General features: G+C 39.7%; 1 protein-coding gene across 1 annotated transcript in view; it reads left to right on the top strand.

The window, feature by feature from the left end:
* Positions 1-17,528, top strand: part of ZBTB40 (zinc finger and BTB domain containing 40) — a 919,023-nt gene that overhangs the window by 833,952 nt on the left and 67,543 nt on the right. Inside the window, exon 18 of the mRNA XM_044060434.1 lies at positions 8,285-8,371. Within this exon, the coding sequence (XP_043916369.1) occupies positions 8,285-8,371 (87 nt within the window). The remainder of the gene's footprint in view (positions 1-8,284; positions 8,372-17,528) is intronic.

Raw genomic sequence — 17,528 nt, 5'->3', positions numbered from 1 at the left:
AAGGAAATTGCACTGCTCAGTGTACCCCCAAGTGCATGCATTCCTCTCCACCTCCTTGAGGAAGCTCATGAGCCATACTCCTTCCCCATCTTTCCTGGGTCCTTCTGTGCCAGGGCAACTAATCAAACCCCAGTTTCCTGGGTCCCAGTTAAGATTCCATTCCTGTGCACAGTGGAGCAAGGCTAAAGCTCAATCATTCTGAATTCTATTATGGAGGAAGTTGCAGCTTAAAATATTTGTGGATGAGAATAACCTTTTTCCCTTTCAGGAGCTTGTCCAATGGCTCTTCTACTTCATTCAGTTGGTCATTTCATTCTGGTGAAATGGGATCAGGTATTCCCAGGCTATGCAAAAGCCAAGTCTGTTGTCACCCATCGAATGGCACGTTCATTGAATGGCCATTCATAGAACACAAACCTTTGAACCTTCCTTTAATCAAAAGGCCAAATCATCATAAAGATTTACATTGAACAATGATAATTGGCCAACATAGAGGCAGTGCAATGGAGTGCTTACTTACTGGTAACTTAAGTATAAGGAAACATGCCCTTTTCCCATGGTAGTGTGACCTCAGAATTGGTATATATAATTAGGAGGGGGGTGTTAAGGGGTGCAGCCCACCACAAGAGGAAGATTCTGTGAACACTGGACACTCGTTATGTGGGGGGCTGTATATAACAAATATGAGGTCGCACTACAGTGGGGAAAGGGCAGGTTTCCTTATACCTAACTTACTGGTAACTAAGCAGTCTGTTGCACTTCCTTTATGTTAGCCAGCAATGATCTTTCAATGCAAATCTTTATGATCATAAGGCTGTTCAATTAAAGGAAGGTTCAAGGTTGTGTGTTTGATGAATGCTTGTTTGATGAATGTGCCATTCAGTGGGTGAACATAGACCCACAAAAGCCCTGCAGCTCATTCTTTCCTATCTAGGAATCCCAATCACCCCTCCATTTTCCAGCATGAGATAGGTGGTAGAGAGTGGACCATCTTACAGGTCTTTGAGGGTGGCCTACCCCATCTTGTAGAAAAACTCCCCCATGGCTCCACTAAGTCCAAAATTACTGCCTCCCAAGCAGAAGTGTGGCTCTGCATGCCACTTTCCATGTGGCTGTGTAGTACAAATACATTTTGTAGTGAGGGCTCAGCTGGCTCGGAACTGCAGTAGGTGAACATCTAGTGCTCATATTAGGTGCCACCTATGTGGTAAGTCAAAGCTACCTTCCTCCCCCTCTCCTGTCCAGGATGAGAGAACCAGCAACAGCTGCTTGCTCCCAACACCCCAGCCAGCTTCTTTAGACAGATGAAACTTGGATCACTTGTAGCATATTGTGGGAATTTATACCACTGTGCCGTGTATGGTTAAGAATAATCTTATGGATAGTTAGCAGTTGAAGCTTGCTTTGGTCTTTGGTTCACCCTATATCGATGATGCATTGGGCCACAAGTTGACTCCACTCTGTGCTATCAGCTGCTGCTTCCTTAGCTTCCTCCCAAGTGATATTCAGGTGACAGAGATCTCTTGTTACTACTCCTTTCCAGTTTGCCGAGGTCTGCCTGGTCTTTTCTTGTATCCAGCTAGTTCCCAGGTGAGGGATTGTATAGGAATCCTGCTAGTGTCCATGCGGTTAACATGACCAAACCAACATAGTCTTGTTTCCATGATGATATTCTCAAGTTTCCGTTGTTGCGTTCTTTCTCTAACACTCTCATTTTTCACTTTGTCCTTCCACGATATTCCCAAAATGCATCTTAACCACTTATGGTGAGCAGCCTCAAGTTTTCTCATGATTGATGCTCTGATTGGCCATAGCTCAGTGCCATATAAGAGTGTAGACAACACCAGTGCTTGGTATAGCTTCACCTTTGTGGACAGTGCAGTGTTTTTTGATCTCTAGAGTGTGGGTAGTCTAGTGAATGCTGCACTTGCTTTTCCAAGTCTAACCAGAACTTCCTTCTCACAATTACCTGTATGAGAGATGAAACTGCCCAGGTAGCAGAAGTTCTGTCGTATCTAATTTTGATCCTGCGACCATTATGTCTTTGTTGTCATTCCATACTTCTCTGCCCAGCACTTTACATTTGTCAGGATTCATTTTGAGGCCTAGTTTCCCACCCTGTTTCTCCACTGATGTGGTCATTGTCTGCATTCCACTCCATGTTGTATCAATGCTATGTATATTTGCTATGTCATCAGCAAAGTCCAAGTCACATAGCTTGTTGACATTGACCCATTCTAGTCCCACTAAGTTTCCATGTAATGCTTTCCGGATGACCCACTCAATAACTATTGCGAATAATAAGGGAGACAGTATACATCTCTGTCATACATCAATGACCACTGCAGACCAGTCACTGTATTCATTATTCACCCAAATTGTGCACTTGCTGTCTTGATACAGACTCCTAAAGAGTGTAATGAATTTTGGAGGAATCCCATATTCTGCCAAGATGTGCCATAGTAAAGGTCTATGTATACAGTTAAAAGTTTTTGTGAGGTCCACAAAGTTGACAATGGCTGGTTTCTTCCATGCTGTTGCTTTTTCTTTAATTTGTCTAAGTGCGAATATCTGGTCAGTGCAGGATCGACCTGATCTAAATCCAGCCTGTTCCTGTTTGAATCTGTCATCAACTGCTCCTTTCAGACTATTCAGTCATACACTGGCAAAAATTTTGCATGGGACTGACAACAATGTGATACCTTGCCATTTTGTACAGTCTCTAAGATCTCCCTTTTTTGGCAAAGGAATGATGATGCCATTTTTCCACTCATTGGGTACCCTTTCTTGAGTCCATATGTTGTTCAAGAGACATGTGAAATACTCCACTGAAGATACTTTAGCAACTCTGATTGTATCTGGTCTCTTTCCAGGAGCTTTTCCATTTTTTAGTTTAGCTATGGCTTCCTTTACTTTCAATCTCACTAAAGTGTGCCAGATTCACATCCAGAATCATTGTTGATACTTGGCCATCATTGCCAAAGTCATGCAGATCATGTGGTGTGGGGCAGTTTAGCTCAGATTCAAAATGTTCTTGCATCTCTTTAATTGTTCCTCTTGTGGTGTTGCAATGTTTCCATTTGCTAACCTAATAGGGGACCTCGGTTTATTCTCGTCCATAAGTTCTTTGGCAACACAATATAATGCCCTGGAATTTCCAGTCGCTGCCTCTTGTTCTGCCTCTGTTGCCAGTTTGTCAACCTGTAACGTTTTGTCATTTTTGTACATCTTTTTGACCAGTTTACCTTTCTGTTTATATTCTTCAAAGTGTCTAATGACTGGCCAGTTTGGTATGCCTACTCTTGTCTTCATTTGCAGTCACATTGTGAATCAATGGCTTCCCAAGTTTCAATTGTTATCCACTCTTCTTTTGTTTTGCGTGTCTTATACCCAATTGTTGCTTCTGCAGTCTCTTTGATGATGGTCTTGAACTGTTCCCATTGCTGTTCAATGTCTTCATCTACACTCTGTAGGGCAGAGAATCTGTTTTGAACCTTGATATTATATCTGGTTTGCATGTCAGGTGACGTCAGCATGTCTGTGTTAAATCAAGGAGATACTGGCTTTTTCTTTTGGCTTTGAGTTTCATTTTCAATGATGCAACTACAAGGTAGTGATCAGATGCGACATCAGCTCCCCAATGTACTCTGACATCTTGAAGCATACTCACCCATCAGTGAGATATGCAAATGTGATCAATCTGATTCACCATGTATCTGTCGGGTGAACACCATGTTGCCTTATGAATGTATTTATGTTTGAATATTCTGCCCCCAGCTTTAAGGTGAAGCTTGCTAGAAGAAAATTTTGTCGTAGCTGATTTACGTCTGCAGCTGGGTCTCATTTTGAATACTTTTTAAAGGCCATATAACAAGAAAGGAGTTAAGTTAGCATAGGAAATGCAAATTAGGCTAATGAACTTCTGTAAAAGGTTAATGATCTCATTAATGAGAAAGGATCAAGACCTATCAACTGTCCCTGTTTTGAAGGAATGTTCCTATTTTTGGCCTGATTTACCCATTTATGATGTTCCCATTTTCCCTTTTGCACAATTTTATGAATAGTCTTCATCACACATGATTTTTGAAGCTCTCTCATACACAAAAAACACACTACATGACCAACATACTAGTGCCAACAATAATTTAAAGAAAGCACACACCTTTTATCTCCCTTTTTCAGATGCAAAATAAATGGCCTTGTGTGGTAGAATTTTGCGATGCAGTTCATTAAAGTGTACAGATTTTGCATTGTATTTTTGTCACTTTGTTTTTTTTAAATGTGTTTATGAGTTATATCCACATTCCTTCTGGAAGTGGGAAGAATTATATGATATTTGGTATTCATATTTTATGCTAATTAGATTTTTTCTGGATATACCTACTTTTCAAGGGCATTTGCTCCCATTTTCAATGTCAGCAGGGTGTGAGGTATAGGAAGGCTTATAACATATAAATTATCAGTGTTGGAACAAAATAACAAAAGAGGTAAGACAAATAAATTTAACATGGTGGGAAACAGTGTGATTTTGCTCATTTTAAGAGCGTGGATGGAAGAGAGCTGTAGAATTAGGCATAACTGGTAGATTTTTCAGAGGGAACCGCAGGACATGTTACTTTATGGAAAGAATGGTTTATCCTTGGAATTACTTAAATAAACACATTTTTTTGAACAGGAGTTGCTGCTGGATTTAAATTGAGAATAGGAAAATGGTTTTGATTGGTAGAAAGGATGAACAGATGTAGAGAAACTATATGCAAAATCAAGCATTTTTGTAGGGTTGTTTTCGTATTTAGTGAGTTACTATTTCTTTAAAGTGAAAAGTTTACAGCACTGGATTAATTATGTACCACAGAATGCCACTGGTTTCTGCTTTCCTGAATAAAAGGTCTTGGATCAAATAAACCACAGTTCAGTCCCTTAGACCCTGATAGTAACAGCAGTAGTTAGACTGCAAGAAAAGTGTTACTGTAAATCATTACCATTAGTACAAATGACCGTATGTCTTTGACATTTTATTAAAAAGAAGCTTATGTGATTTTGTACATTGTGGTTGATGGTTCTATGGCATTTTGTGGTAACATGATGGAATCCCTGAAATCAGGAAAAATCTGTAGACTTGCGTTATTATAAAGTATGTTTTAGTGCTCTACTGTATGGGCATGGCTGGATGTATAGACATGAGTTTTCAGAGTGTATTGGCTCTTGCTTATCAAAATTTGAGTGCATTTCCAGGGTAGCATTAGGCATAAAAAGAAAAAGCATTGAGGCTCATACCAACATTCACTGGATGGATAGTGTGAGTTATAAGATCAGGAACCTTGTAAACTCTAGTCCTACCATTGATTATGGCACCACTGTTGGCGTCCAGCACTTGCCCCCAAAAGGCTGTAATGGTCAGGTGGATTATCTCCTTATAAATGAATGAATGGATTAGTAGGATAGCTGAGAGGGAGGTTTGATGTGGCACAGGGATAGTTTTGGCTCACAGAAATGCCACCTGTTATCTCTGTAGTGTGAGCTGTACGAACAAGGCCTTGTGCCCTATACTACCGCCTGATAAAATGCTGGTACAGCAAATACTGTTTGGTATTGTATTTCACCCATCCTGCATCGCTTAGAAATAATGTTGTGAGACGCAGTTCAAGGCTTTGCCTTAGCCCACAAAACATAACTGATAAAAAAATGTTTAATTGTTATATCTTCTCTCAAAAAATTAGGATAGCTGTTACAAAATTAATGAAAAAGGAAAAATTGCACTAATGCAGCATCTGTCATCCCCCCCCCCCCCAGTAGCAAAAGTAGGCAGATTAAATATTAGGGATCAGACCCCTAAAGTTCCATCCCATTCCTTTCTGCAAATGGTTATTCTGTGTTGTGTTTCTCCCTGTTTGCATCTCTCAGAATCTTCCAACAAAGTTCTACTTGTCCAAAGGGTGAACGGTAACCCTCCCTTAAAATCAGTTTCTTGGTAGGAGTTTGGAGTTCATCATGCCATGTTCTGTTCACTGTACAAGCACTGGTGGTGAGTTAAATAAAACTGAAGATATTGTGTTTTCACCATGTAACTTTATATAGCAAGTGTGGTGTCAGGCTGAAGAAAGCTTTGTACTCCATACCATGCTTGCTTAGATGGTATGTTATTCCATAATGCAATCCTGTATATTGGTTAGCTGGAATTAGGCAAAAGTGGTATGCCTTACAATATCTAGGTCATTCATAAACAAATGTATTCAAGGATAGTACTTTTGGCACTGTGCTTTATGCAGCCTGAGACCTGCATATAAGTATGCTTTGAGGCATAAGGTCAAAGAACTTGTGTGTTGAGGTATGCTCATGAAGTAACGGTTTGATTGGTAGAATAGGGGATGTCATGGTTGTGTTACTGAGAAAATTAGAAATGAGGTATCGGTGCTACAGTAAATGTACAAATGAATGGTACTAAACCAGTGTAAATGCTTATTAATGTAATACTGTCAACTTAACTGCAGTTATGTCTACAGAAATATTGTTATTTATGTTTTACTTATTTATTTGACTTTTCTTACTTGGGTAAGTGAACTAGTCCATGGACCTTTTTCTGCCATGACCCTGGCCACAGAGGCAATGACAGCAATAACAGTGGTATAGAATACAGTGATACAGGATCATAGAAAAGAATAACAGAAAGGAGGAAACTTGAAACAGTTAATAATCTAAACAAGCAACGAATGTAAAGTGCAAATATGTACTGTAGTAAGGAGAGTAGCAGATTAAATTTACAGAGCACTGTAATTTACAGAGCAGTAACCGTCAGATAAAATTAAGGCTAAGTACAATAGATTTTAGTTACTGTTAATACTGCGATTCCTGCAGAAAGTGTTAGCAGAAGAATATTTTTTAATACAATGGGAAACAAAATGAACAAAATGGTGAATACGGAGAGATATGTTAGGAGAATTTGTGGATCGAGGGTTAACCTGCATCACGGAAGCAGTTGCATTTGTTTTCTTTTTTTGAGGTTTGAATGATTTCTTGAATACATTAAGGTGGATGACATTGTTGATGTCTTCAGCAAGGCTGTTCCAGGCTGATGGTGCTATTATAGCGAAGGCTGTTTCTCATGCATATAGTGTGTAAGATGGCTTAAGGAAGTAAATGCAGTCTTACTGTTCTTCAGTGGATAGGTTTGATTTTTAATGATAAGCTTGCTGAGGAGTGGAGGCAATACCAGTTGTGAAGGAGGTTAAATTTAAGTCCATTGCAAAGGAAACTTGCCTTAGCAGCAATGGAAAGCCTTTTTTCAGAGTGAGGCAGTGATACTCAGTGGTGCTGGCCAGGTTAATAAAACTTGGGTATATTTTATTTTCAGTTATCTGTAGTTAGGTAGTATTGCGGGAGGAGAGAGATGATATGATTCATAGACCATATTCTAATCTTGGAGGAAGGATGTTGATGGATTCTAAGGAAAGTAAACTGAATATTTTGTGTGCAGTCTTAGGTTGGAATAAAGCTTTATTAATTGTGGGCTCTATACTTTTGAAGCATAGTTGAGGGTAATTGATGTCCACAATGGTCGCTAATATTGATGGAATTTGCACTGTACAGCATGTAAGTTGTATCAAGTAACATCAGCATGGTTTTTGTGTGTGTGTGTGTGTGTGTGTGTGTGTGTGTGTGTGTGTGTGTGTGTGTGTGTGTGTGTTTGTGTGCATGTTTGTGTGTGTTAACAGTTAATTGTGAATGCTTATAAGCCTTCATCAGCCTATTTTTCTGGGGGCCTTCCCAATCAAGTTGTTTATAAAAAATGCGAATTAGAAATGTTTATTATGATGTTACTTAAACATGGAAATTGCTATGTAATAATGAATTCTGCCCTATGGACAGATGACATTTACCCAAATAGGGGACAGTACAGTGAGATTGAAGCTGAGGGAAAAATGTGTACATTTTTTGAATTTAAGGATGGAATTATGGATACATAACTGGCTATATTTGCACAGGGCAGGCTTAGAGATGTCTGCATGTTGTTGTATGCAGTAGAAAATTATCTGTAAACAGTTTGCCAAATTTAGATAGATCTGAATACATAAAATCAAATAACTTTTAGGTAATATGAATATGTTTTGTTTAGTTAAGCAGGTCACAGTGCTTCCTTCTTATGCAGCCTATTAGCAAGGCAGTTATTGTCACACACTTGACATAATGTAATGCTAGAACTTATTGTGAAAAAAATGCTGTAAAACATCAGATTGCCTTTTGGTAGGCTTACTCTGCTTAGTGACCAACTGTATTTTATCCTAAGATTTGAAGCTGTTAGAGTGTGGAAAATGCAGTGAACTGTTCTCCACTCAAGCCTCCCTGGAAGTCCATACTAAGTACAAGCACTCAGGTAAATAATTACTGTTTATACACCTTTTGTATGTATTGCTGCAACCAACTTTCCCTGCCTGGCCATCTCTCACACAGTATTTCTTGTTTATTGTTCCTGCTAATTCTCCAGAAAGTCTAGTAAGAAGAAGACATTTGCCTGCATAGTGTGTATGTTTATGTACAAGTATAGTATGTATTATCATCTATATAATTTATTAACATACAACTCAATGAAAAAAAAACTCATTCACCAACCTTTGACTGCATGACCTGTCACAAACACTACTTTCGAACACTTCTAAATAATACACACATTGCTAGTCAATCATTTACATAAACTTTAAAAACAAAAATAAATAGCCCAAATCAGAACCATAGCTAGCTATTTTTGTACTCAGTGCCGTCCCCTGATATAATGCCCATTCAAAAGCAAAATATGCTCTTCTAGCTTTTTTTTATCTTTTAAACTGTAGTAAGCTACTTGCTACATTTGTTTATACCACAAGGTGAGCTGCATCATTTCACTTTTCACTGCAAATGCAATGCCAGCATTTAGTTATTTATAAATGCCAGTATGCAATGAAGAGCAATTGGAATTGGATGATCACACCAACTTAACACTTTGCCCGAGGAGCATCTGATTCCTCTGCCCTGTCCAAGCTGTGCTACTAGACTTACATGCATCTTTCACACTACAGTACAGATCTCTTCACTTCCAGCTGAACACCTCCATAAGTACTGTGCGTCTCTGCATATTCATGCTTTACCAGTACATTTCTTATCATCCAACTCAAGCTGTGCAAAATTTGTTTCAAATGTATTAACAAACAATACAACAGCAGCATTTACTTTTGGGAGGCATCTACTTCCACATGACCTTACTTACATATACTAGTTCCACAGTTAATCCAACTGTACATGTATGCTGTGTTTAAATCAAAAGTAATACTCACTGATGTGATTTCTTCAAGAAATGAAATACTCCTACCCATCAATAAGCTGTATAATTTATCAGTTGTATAGTGACTGTATCTACGTGCATAATAACATGTATATGCGAGCCTGCATCAGTGATTTGTTTAATTTATTTATTGATTAATTGCAGTTTGATAACCAAGTAAGTTGGATAGTGAGACCCTTTTCAGCAATGACCCGGGCCTTGTGGCAAGCCAACATTTGTATTAGCCATAGAGTGCACATAGTAATTATTGAGCTAAAATTAAACTAATGTCTTTCAGCTTTTCCCGGTTAGGGGTCACCACAGTGGAACTCCGGTCCGCTATTGATTGGCAGTGGATTTTCTACGGTGCCAAGTTGCCAGCCCGACACCCAACCTTCAAATAAGGCACACCCATTCACGCATGCACCTACCAACATGTCTTTAAACGTCACTCAACCGCAGGGAGGATGTGCAGACTCCACACAGAAGGTGCTCCAGCCGAGAATCGAATGGGAGAACCTCTTGCTGTGAGGCGACAATGCTAACCACTGCACCATCGCGGCCATCATGCTACAAAATTTAACCAAACAGTCAGAGAAGTACATGGAATGAAAACATTTGATAAAAGTAATACATATTCTTGACATACAAACAGATAAGAATAACTTAGAAATCACAAGAAATTAATCCAGTATTAATAATGCAGATAGACTGTGGGTGTTGGCATTTGGACAGATACATTTTAATCCAATTATATCCATATAGATGGATAAAGCCCTGTCTATGGTTATAAATCAAAGTGGAAAGGGATGCTGATGAAACGGGGGTGGGGGGTGGGGGTTCAAGAAATGAGAGAAAAATTTTGGATGCAGGCCCTTAAGTAGAATAATAACCATACTGAGTATTATATTCATAAAGAAGCAGAAAGTATTCTAAGACATAAGCCAGCAGGGATGACTGCAAGCAGGGTATAGAAAACAGGCATGAGTGGGCTGGAATTTAGTGGAGAAAACTGGCAAAGAATCCAAGGTATTGGGAGCAAGTAACTTGAGAGAGAAAGGTAACAGAGTGGAAAGAGGCCAAGCAGAAGTCTGGACTACAGAGTACCAAGTACCAAGGATGATAAGAGTATAGGCAAAGAGAAAGGGATAAAGGAGTGCTAAGTTAAAGATCAGCTCTGGTAGAGTTATTAGTTGAGTCTAGAACAGTAGCTGCAGTTAAAAATGTATGATTAGAGAGACATATCAAATACTAAGTGATAACTATAAGAATCAACCAGAGGAGGTTAGAAATAATTGAGAAGAGACTGGAAAGCCTTTTACAAAGGAACAATGGGCGTGCATATGTATTTTGCAACGAAGTCCAAAACGTTTTGGATTTTTCCTTGGAAGGGTTTGCATAAGTAATTTTGTACCTCAAGTAGACTTCAGAGAATTTTTCTTCAGGTAGGCAACACATGCTGGAAGTATGATGGGAAAGAGATACAGCAGGGATTGTGCTTTCTGGGAGTGTAATGTCTTGGCAGATTAAAACAAAAATCACCACAGACTACTTTTCCTGATATGTTGGGGGAGCAAATGGCTGTAACTAAGGAAATGATTCTTTTAAGTTGGAGCACAGGATCCATATTGTCTTTATATAGTAAAGCCTTACTGAGTTTAATGCTATTGGCTACCATAAAGCAATTACTAGAAAATGGAAATCAAAAGCTAAACTAACCATAACTGAAGTAATGAATATTTTAAAAAAGATAAAATAATTGAGGGTGGGATCTTTAAATAAGGGAAGGAGCAAATTTCATATAAATGGAATTTGTGGGAACATTGTATACAGAATAGTGTTTGGGAGGTAGTGTGACATTTAAGGGAAGGCAAGAATTGAACAAGTTATGTAATGCAGGAGTGAATTATTGTTAAAAGGAAAAGATAATTGTATACTGCATGAAAACAATAAGAAATATTACTGTGGTTTTCTTTTTTTTTTTCTATTTATGTATGTATACCCATGTTTCAGTTGTGATTTAATAAAGATATTACTGTCTAGGAAAAAAGCGCTCTGTATTGACCAAGTGCCAAAAGTTTGATTAGTGGCTTAAGCAGTTGACAGTGATGGGTGGATGGGCAAGTCTATCCTGGGGGGAAGGGAGCATGCTGGGCAGAGTTTTCACTGAAGTTTGTCAGAGTCCTGAACGCATTGTGAGACAGATTGCCAGGCTGGGCACGTGGGAGGTCTGCTCCAAGGACCTGGGGGAAGGAGTATCAGTAAGCCACACCTTATTGCCTGCTTATCTGAACAGCAGATGTCAACATGCTAGTAGTGGTGATAGGGCTAGGGACAGTTGATCGGTCAGTGTGTACACAATGGCTTTATTCTCTCTGTGAGATCCCTCACTTCTCAGAGAGCACTGTAACATCGGCTCCCTGAGAGGTCAGGGATAGTCCAGTAGGAGCAATAGCAGAAATCCAGAGATGTATGAGTATAAAGACTGGAGGTATAGCCAGAGGATTAAGAAAGGGCTTGGAAGGGAGAAGGGTTGGCAGGGGACATGTACTGGTGTGTGTTTGTGTTTGTGTGTATGTACAGTATGTATGTATGTATGTATGTATGTATGTGTATGGGACGGTTGTGGTGGAAGGGGAGAATGGCAATACAGAAGTGTTAAAAGGTAGGCTTTGACATCTGAAATGCCTGAGGCCTCTGGAGACACCCCTATTAAGGCTGCTTCATGGCTATCGGAACTCAGCATGTCCTCCCAAGCTGAAGAATCTGCACCAATGGTCAGTCTGGGTGCCTCACCTCAAATTTCACAGTCTGAATTCAGCTTTGTGTTAACCCAGGGTGAAGACAATGCTCCATAGTCCTTTTACACAAATGTTCATAATATAAAGTGGAAGTCCTGGAGCCCCGCCTAGATATCCAGGCCTCTGAATCAGCCATATTTTCAAATTGAGGGCACAGACATTAAGGCCCCACATGTCTGCTTCATCAGGCTCCTTGCTGCTACTTGCTTCACAGGCAACAGTGAATCTTCATGCCCCCCACTCCATCTCCCTCTCAAGGCAGAAGATTTCTTGGTCTTTATTCAAAGCCTGCAGCAGCTTAGACTGGACCAGCCTTCAGTATCATGCATCCCACTTCAGAACTGGAAAAGAGAACTCTCTGCCTCAGAGTAATGGAAGTCCTCAGATTTGAAGAAGGAATATCTTGCATATTGCTGTTACTGAGACTGATGATGTCAAATTTGCTGATACCTTGTCTAGAGTGATCATTTTAAATTGAATGCTAATGGGGTATCAGATGTCTAGAAAAGATACATTGACTTTCTGGCGTTGGTTAACTGTAAACTGCTGCTGACTCTTCCAATTCAACAGGCTTAACAGGATGTTTTTCTGGCAGCACTGCTGGAGATTAACTCTGAACTTCATGCTTGAAACAGACTGATGCTAAAGGATCCAGAATTTCTGTAAGTATCTTAAGAATCCCGTTATAAATCCAGATGTGATATCCCTGAATGCTGGGAAAGGATCTGAGCTGGTTTCTAACCCCTAATACACTTCTTGGTAACTAAGAAGGTGCACTGATCGGCCACTTTGGGAAGAAAGTCTGTATTGCAGCAACACTGAGATGCTCATTTCCTTTACCAAAACCAGGAGAAAGCAGTGAAAGCCTCTGATGCTATTCTGAAGGCAAATATTTTGGAATTAAATCACAATACTAAGGTAGGTAAACAATCGGGCTGTTGCCATGCATTCAGTAATTAGGACAGACATGCCTGGCTGAGGATACATCCCTTATTAGAGGATGTCATAGTGCACAACTCTTTAATGCCCCCTTAGATGAGGCTTTGCTGTTTGGTTCCCTTGCTCAGAAGTGTTTAAAAAATCTGGAGAAAAATGGGAAGACAATGCAGTCTGTTAGGCAACTGTTTCTTCCCCTAACTCAAAGATAGGATAGAAATTACCCTTCTAAGATTTGTCCCTATTACCATTGCCATGGTAAAGGTTAGCAGGAAAGAATAAGAAAAGTGGATGCAAGAAAAAATGGCAAGGAGATCAAAAATGGAGGCCAGAGTGCCCCTCACACGGGTAATAGTCATGGGTATATCATGCTTATCCATATACCCTTCTTCAAGTCCCCACCACAGACCTTTAACCCCCCCCCCCCAGCCAGTACAGCTTAAAAATTTGGATTCTAGTCTGCCTTATGTGTAAAACAATGGGAACAAACAACTTAGGAGAAGTGGGTTCTGTAGGTATTCTCACAGCGGAAACTTCAACAAGATCTTATAGAAAGAATACCAAAAAGAGAAGAGGGCACAGACATATATTTAGGACTGTATCTATTTGTCAGTAAATATTGCCCTTGGAAGGTTATTTCAGACTTTTCAAGATGAAACAAGCACTTGAAAGTAATATAATTTAAAATATTTACCCTGCATACACTACTGCCCCTCCTCCTCCCTCAGGTGGTCACCCTGGGGCTTAAGTGTCATTATCCCTTTTTACAGAGAGCACAGATGCATTTTCAGGATTGAAGCAGGAGAGGGGGTGGTGCTATCATTACCAGTTTACCTCTTTACCTTTTAGAATAACTACTGCTTTAAGGGTCTTTAGCAAGGTTCTGGCTCCACTGATTACCTCTTGCTAGACCAAGGGCATCTGCATTTACTCTTACCTGGATTATTGTCTCATGCAGGCTAAATCACAGAAAGTGTTAGAGAGGACACTCAGTTTTACTGTGAGTTGTTTCCAAAGCCACAGTCTTTCCCTCAGCCTCCCCAAACACAGTCTGAACCCAAGTGTTGTTGTTGGTGGTTTTTCAGAATTCTACAATCAGAGGGCCTTACTCCAGGACAGAATGATTTTTTTGGCCCAGTATTTTCTGAAGAGACTACAAAAGAGCACAGTATCCATGAGGTGCTACTCGCAAGTTATTGAGTACATGGCATCAACATTTCTCATGGTCCCCGTGAAAACACTCCACATGAGAAATCTACAGTGGTACCTCAGAATTATTTGGCTGGAGCACAGTCATTCCTCAGAGAAGATGATTCCTCTGTTGCCTTGTCTAAGTCAGGAGCTCATGTGGTAATCTGAACAGATTCAGAAGAATCAGGGTACCTTTCAAGTAGAGTGCCAAACTCTGAGCACTCAACCTGATGAGCCATTCAAGGAAATTCAGGGTTCAAGGCACCTGGGGCAATAAGCAGCACAAGAATCATATCAGCATATAGGAGATTGTAAAGTGTAGCAAAATCAATCCCAAGGGTAGAGTGCCTCAAATAAAGCAGCAAAACCACATCTACAGAAAAACTCTCTGAGGCACACCACAACAATAAGAAGCTGACCGTTATTCGTTGACTGTTTATTGTAGAAAAAACATATATATGTAAGTAACAGAACGTTCCTAGTGCTCAGCAAGTGCTTTCACATTACAGTAGAATGCTTCATCAGACTGTTAGTACACCAACTGATTCTTACATTTAAATAGCACCTTCAATCAACTGTGCACCAATCACCTATGGGCTCATTTATTTAACAAATAAAATTACTATCTTAAAAAAATCACTATCTTAGAAAATTAGACAATGAGAGGGTGAATATTGATGTGAACAGGGATATTAATTTCCTACAGCTAATTAGGAAACTTGAACAGAATCTTGAAAAATTAAAACATACCAATGGCAACGTAAACATATGGAAGCATGTATTAATTTTAAAGTTGTCCACGAGGCTTGCGTGTACTTAAAATGCCTTATTATGGAAATATATACCCTGCTTTGTTGAGTAAGTGGCAGCAACTTAATATCGATACTAGTGTGGGGTATATGAGGTTGCTGACAGACCAGTACCACATAGTAGAAAATTACTTGATACTTGAATCCACTAAGCTATGTGATGAACTGAGAGAGATTATGTCAACTACAGAAATGAAAGATTTTTTAAGCACAACTACAAATACCATGATGCTTTTAGATAATAAATTGATGCAAATAAAGAAAAAGAAGTTAGAGAGAGACTTCCAGGATTTTCAGAGAGGTAACGTCTTCACGTGGCCACGTGAACAACAAAGCAACAGAGGAGTAGTTCAGCAATGCTCTCAGCAACATCCTGCTGGTTATCACAGAGAGGAACCATTGAAGCAGAGAGAAAACAGCTTTTCAGTGGATGCTCGTTTCTTGAATGACACTCACAAAGACAATGCTACGCTGTTAGTGACAACTACTAATATGGGAACATTAGGGAATGAAAACGCTACCAACATCGAGTTAATGCTACCTAATAGTGACAGTAGACTAGGAAATGCTATAGGAACAAATTCTACGAGCCAGAGAGACATGGAAAAAGAGACTCGTACAACCGAAGCGTTTAGTAGAAAAGAAAACACCAACAGTGAAGTAGATAGAAACGATCACGCTAGTACTTCGATAGCACATATTTCTGCTAATGGGTTTTGTCCTTTTCCTTTACCCATCAGAGTACAGCAGAGTAGTGGAAGCTAGGTTAAGAAGGGAGGTGATGATTAGTGATAAGTTGTATGGTTTCATGCCAGGGAAGAGCACTACAGATGCAATGTTTGCTCTGAGAGTGTTGATGGAGAAGTACAGAGAAGTTCATAAGGAGTTGCATTGAGTCTTTGTGGATTTAGAGAAAGCATATGACAGGGTGCCTAGAGAGGAGTTGTGGTATTGTATGAAGAAGTCGGGAGTGTCAGAGAAGTATGTAAGAGTGGTACAGGATATGTACGTGGATAGTGTGACAGCGGTGAGGTCTGCGGTGGGAGTGACAGATGCGTTTAAGATGGAGGTGTGATTACATCAAGGATCAGCTCTGAGCCCTTTGTTATTTGCAATGGTGATGGACAGGTTGACAGACGAGATCAGACAGGAGTCCCCGTGGACTATGATGTTTGCAGATGACATTGTGATCTGTAGTGAGAGTAGGGAACAGGTGGAGGAGACCCTGGAGAGGTGGAGATATGCTCTAGAGAGAAGAGGAATGAAGGTTAGCAGGACAAAGACAGAATATATGTGTGTGAATGAGAGGGAGGATAGAGGAATGGTGAGGATGCAGGGAGTAGAGGTGACAAATTTGGATGAATTTAAGTACTTGGGATCAACAGTTCAGAGTAATGGTGAGTGCGGAAGAGAGGTGAACAAGAGAGTTCAGGCAGGATGGAGTGGGTAGAGAAGAGTGTCAGGAGTGATTTGTGACAGATGAGTATCAGTAAGAATGAAAGGGAAGGTCTACAAGAGAGTAGTGAGACCAGCTATGTTATATGGGTTGGAGACAGTGGCACTGACAAAAAGGCAGGAGTCAGAACTTGATGTGGCAGAGTTGAAGATGTTAAGATTTGCACTGGGTGTGACGAGGATGGACAGGATTAGGATTAAGTATATTAGAGGGTCAGCCCAGGTTGGAAGGTTTGGAGACAAACCCAGAGAGGCAAGATTACATTGGTTTGGACATGTGCTGAGGAGGGATGCAGAGTATATTGGGAAAAAGATGCTAAAGAGGAAAAGAGGAAGGCCTAAGATAAGGTTTATGAATGTGGTGAGAGAGGACATGCAGGTGGTTGGTGTGACAGAGCAAGATGCAGAGGACAGGAAGAAATGGAAACAGTTGATCTGCTGTGGTGACCCCTAATGGGAGCAGCCGAAAGAAGAAGAAGAAGAAGATCAGAGTACAGCAGAAAATACCATGGTCCCCCTTGCAAGGACTCAAGAAACGGAAATTACCAGATGAGAAGCTAGAATTTCAGAAGAAGACTTTGAGACATGTGAGTCAAACCTAGTGATTAATATTTCAAACCATGTTTTAACACAATGTGAAAAAAAACTTTTAAATAAAGGTTTATCTTTTATTCCAGCTAAAGATGTAGATTACACAGATCACTTGTTAAATTTAAAGATGTTTACTAGGAATCTGAATCTAAAACTGATGTTTGGTAATACTGATTATACTAGTGTTAATAATGTTTTTAAAAAAACATCTACGTTTGTTCCCCAAACACATCTTTTAATTGAATCCTTTGAGAAAGCAGTAAAAAGGGATTTAATGAAATTGTATAGTGTAAAGAATGTTAAACATGACTTTTACAATTTAAATAATCAGGAGCAGCTTGCACTCAAAGAGCTACAGTCGAATAAAGAAATTGTGATTAGGGGAGCTAACAAAGGTGGGGCAGTAGTGGTTTTAGATGCCATAATGTTTAATACTAAAATGATTAATCTCTT

Source organism: Protopterus annectens, chromosome 2.part0, assembly GCF_019279795.1.
Source record: "Protopterus annectens isolate FY-2018-M chromosome 2.part0, PAN1.0, whole genome shotgun sequence".
NCBI lineage: Eukaryota > Metazoa > Chordata > Ceratodontiformes > Protopteridae > Protopterus > Protopterus annectens.
Note: the sequence above shows the minus strand (reverse complement) of the source record. Positions and strands in the feature narration are given on the sequence as shown.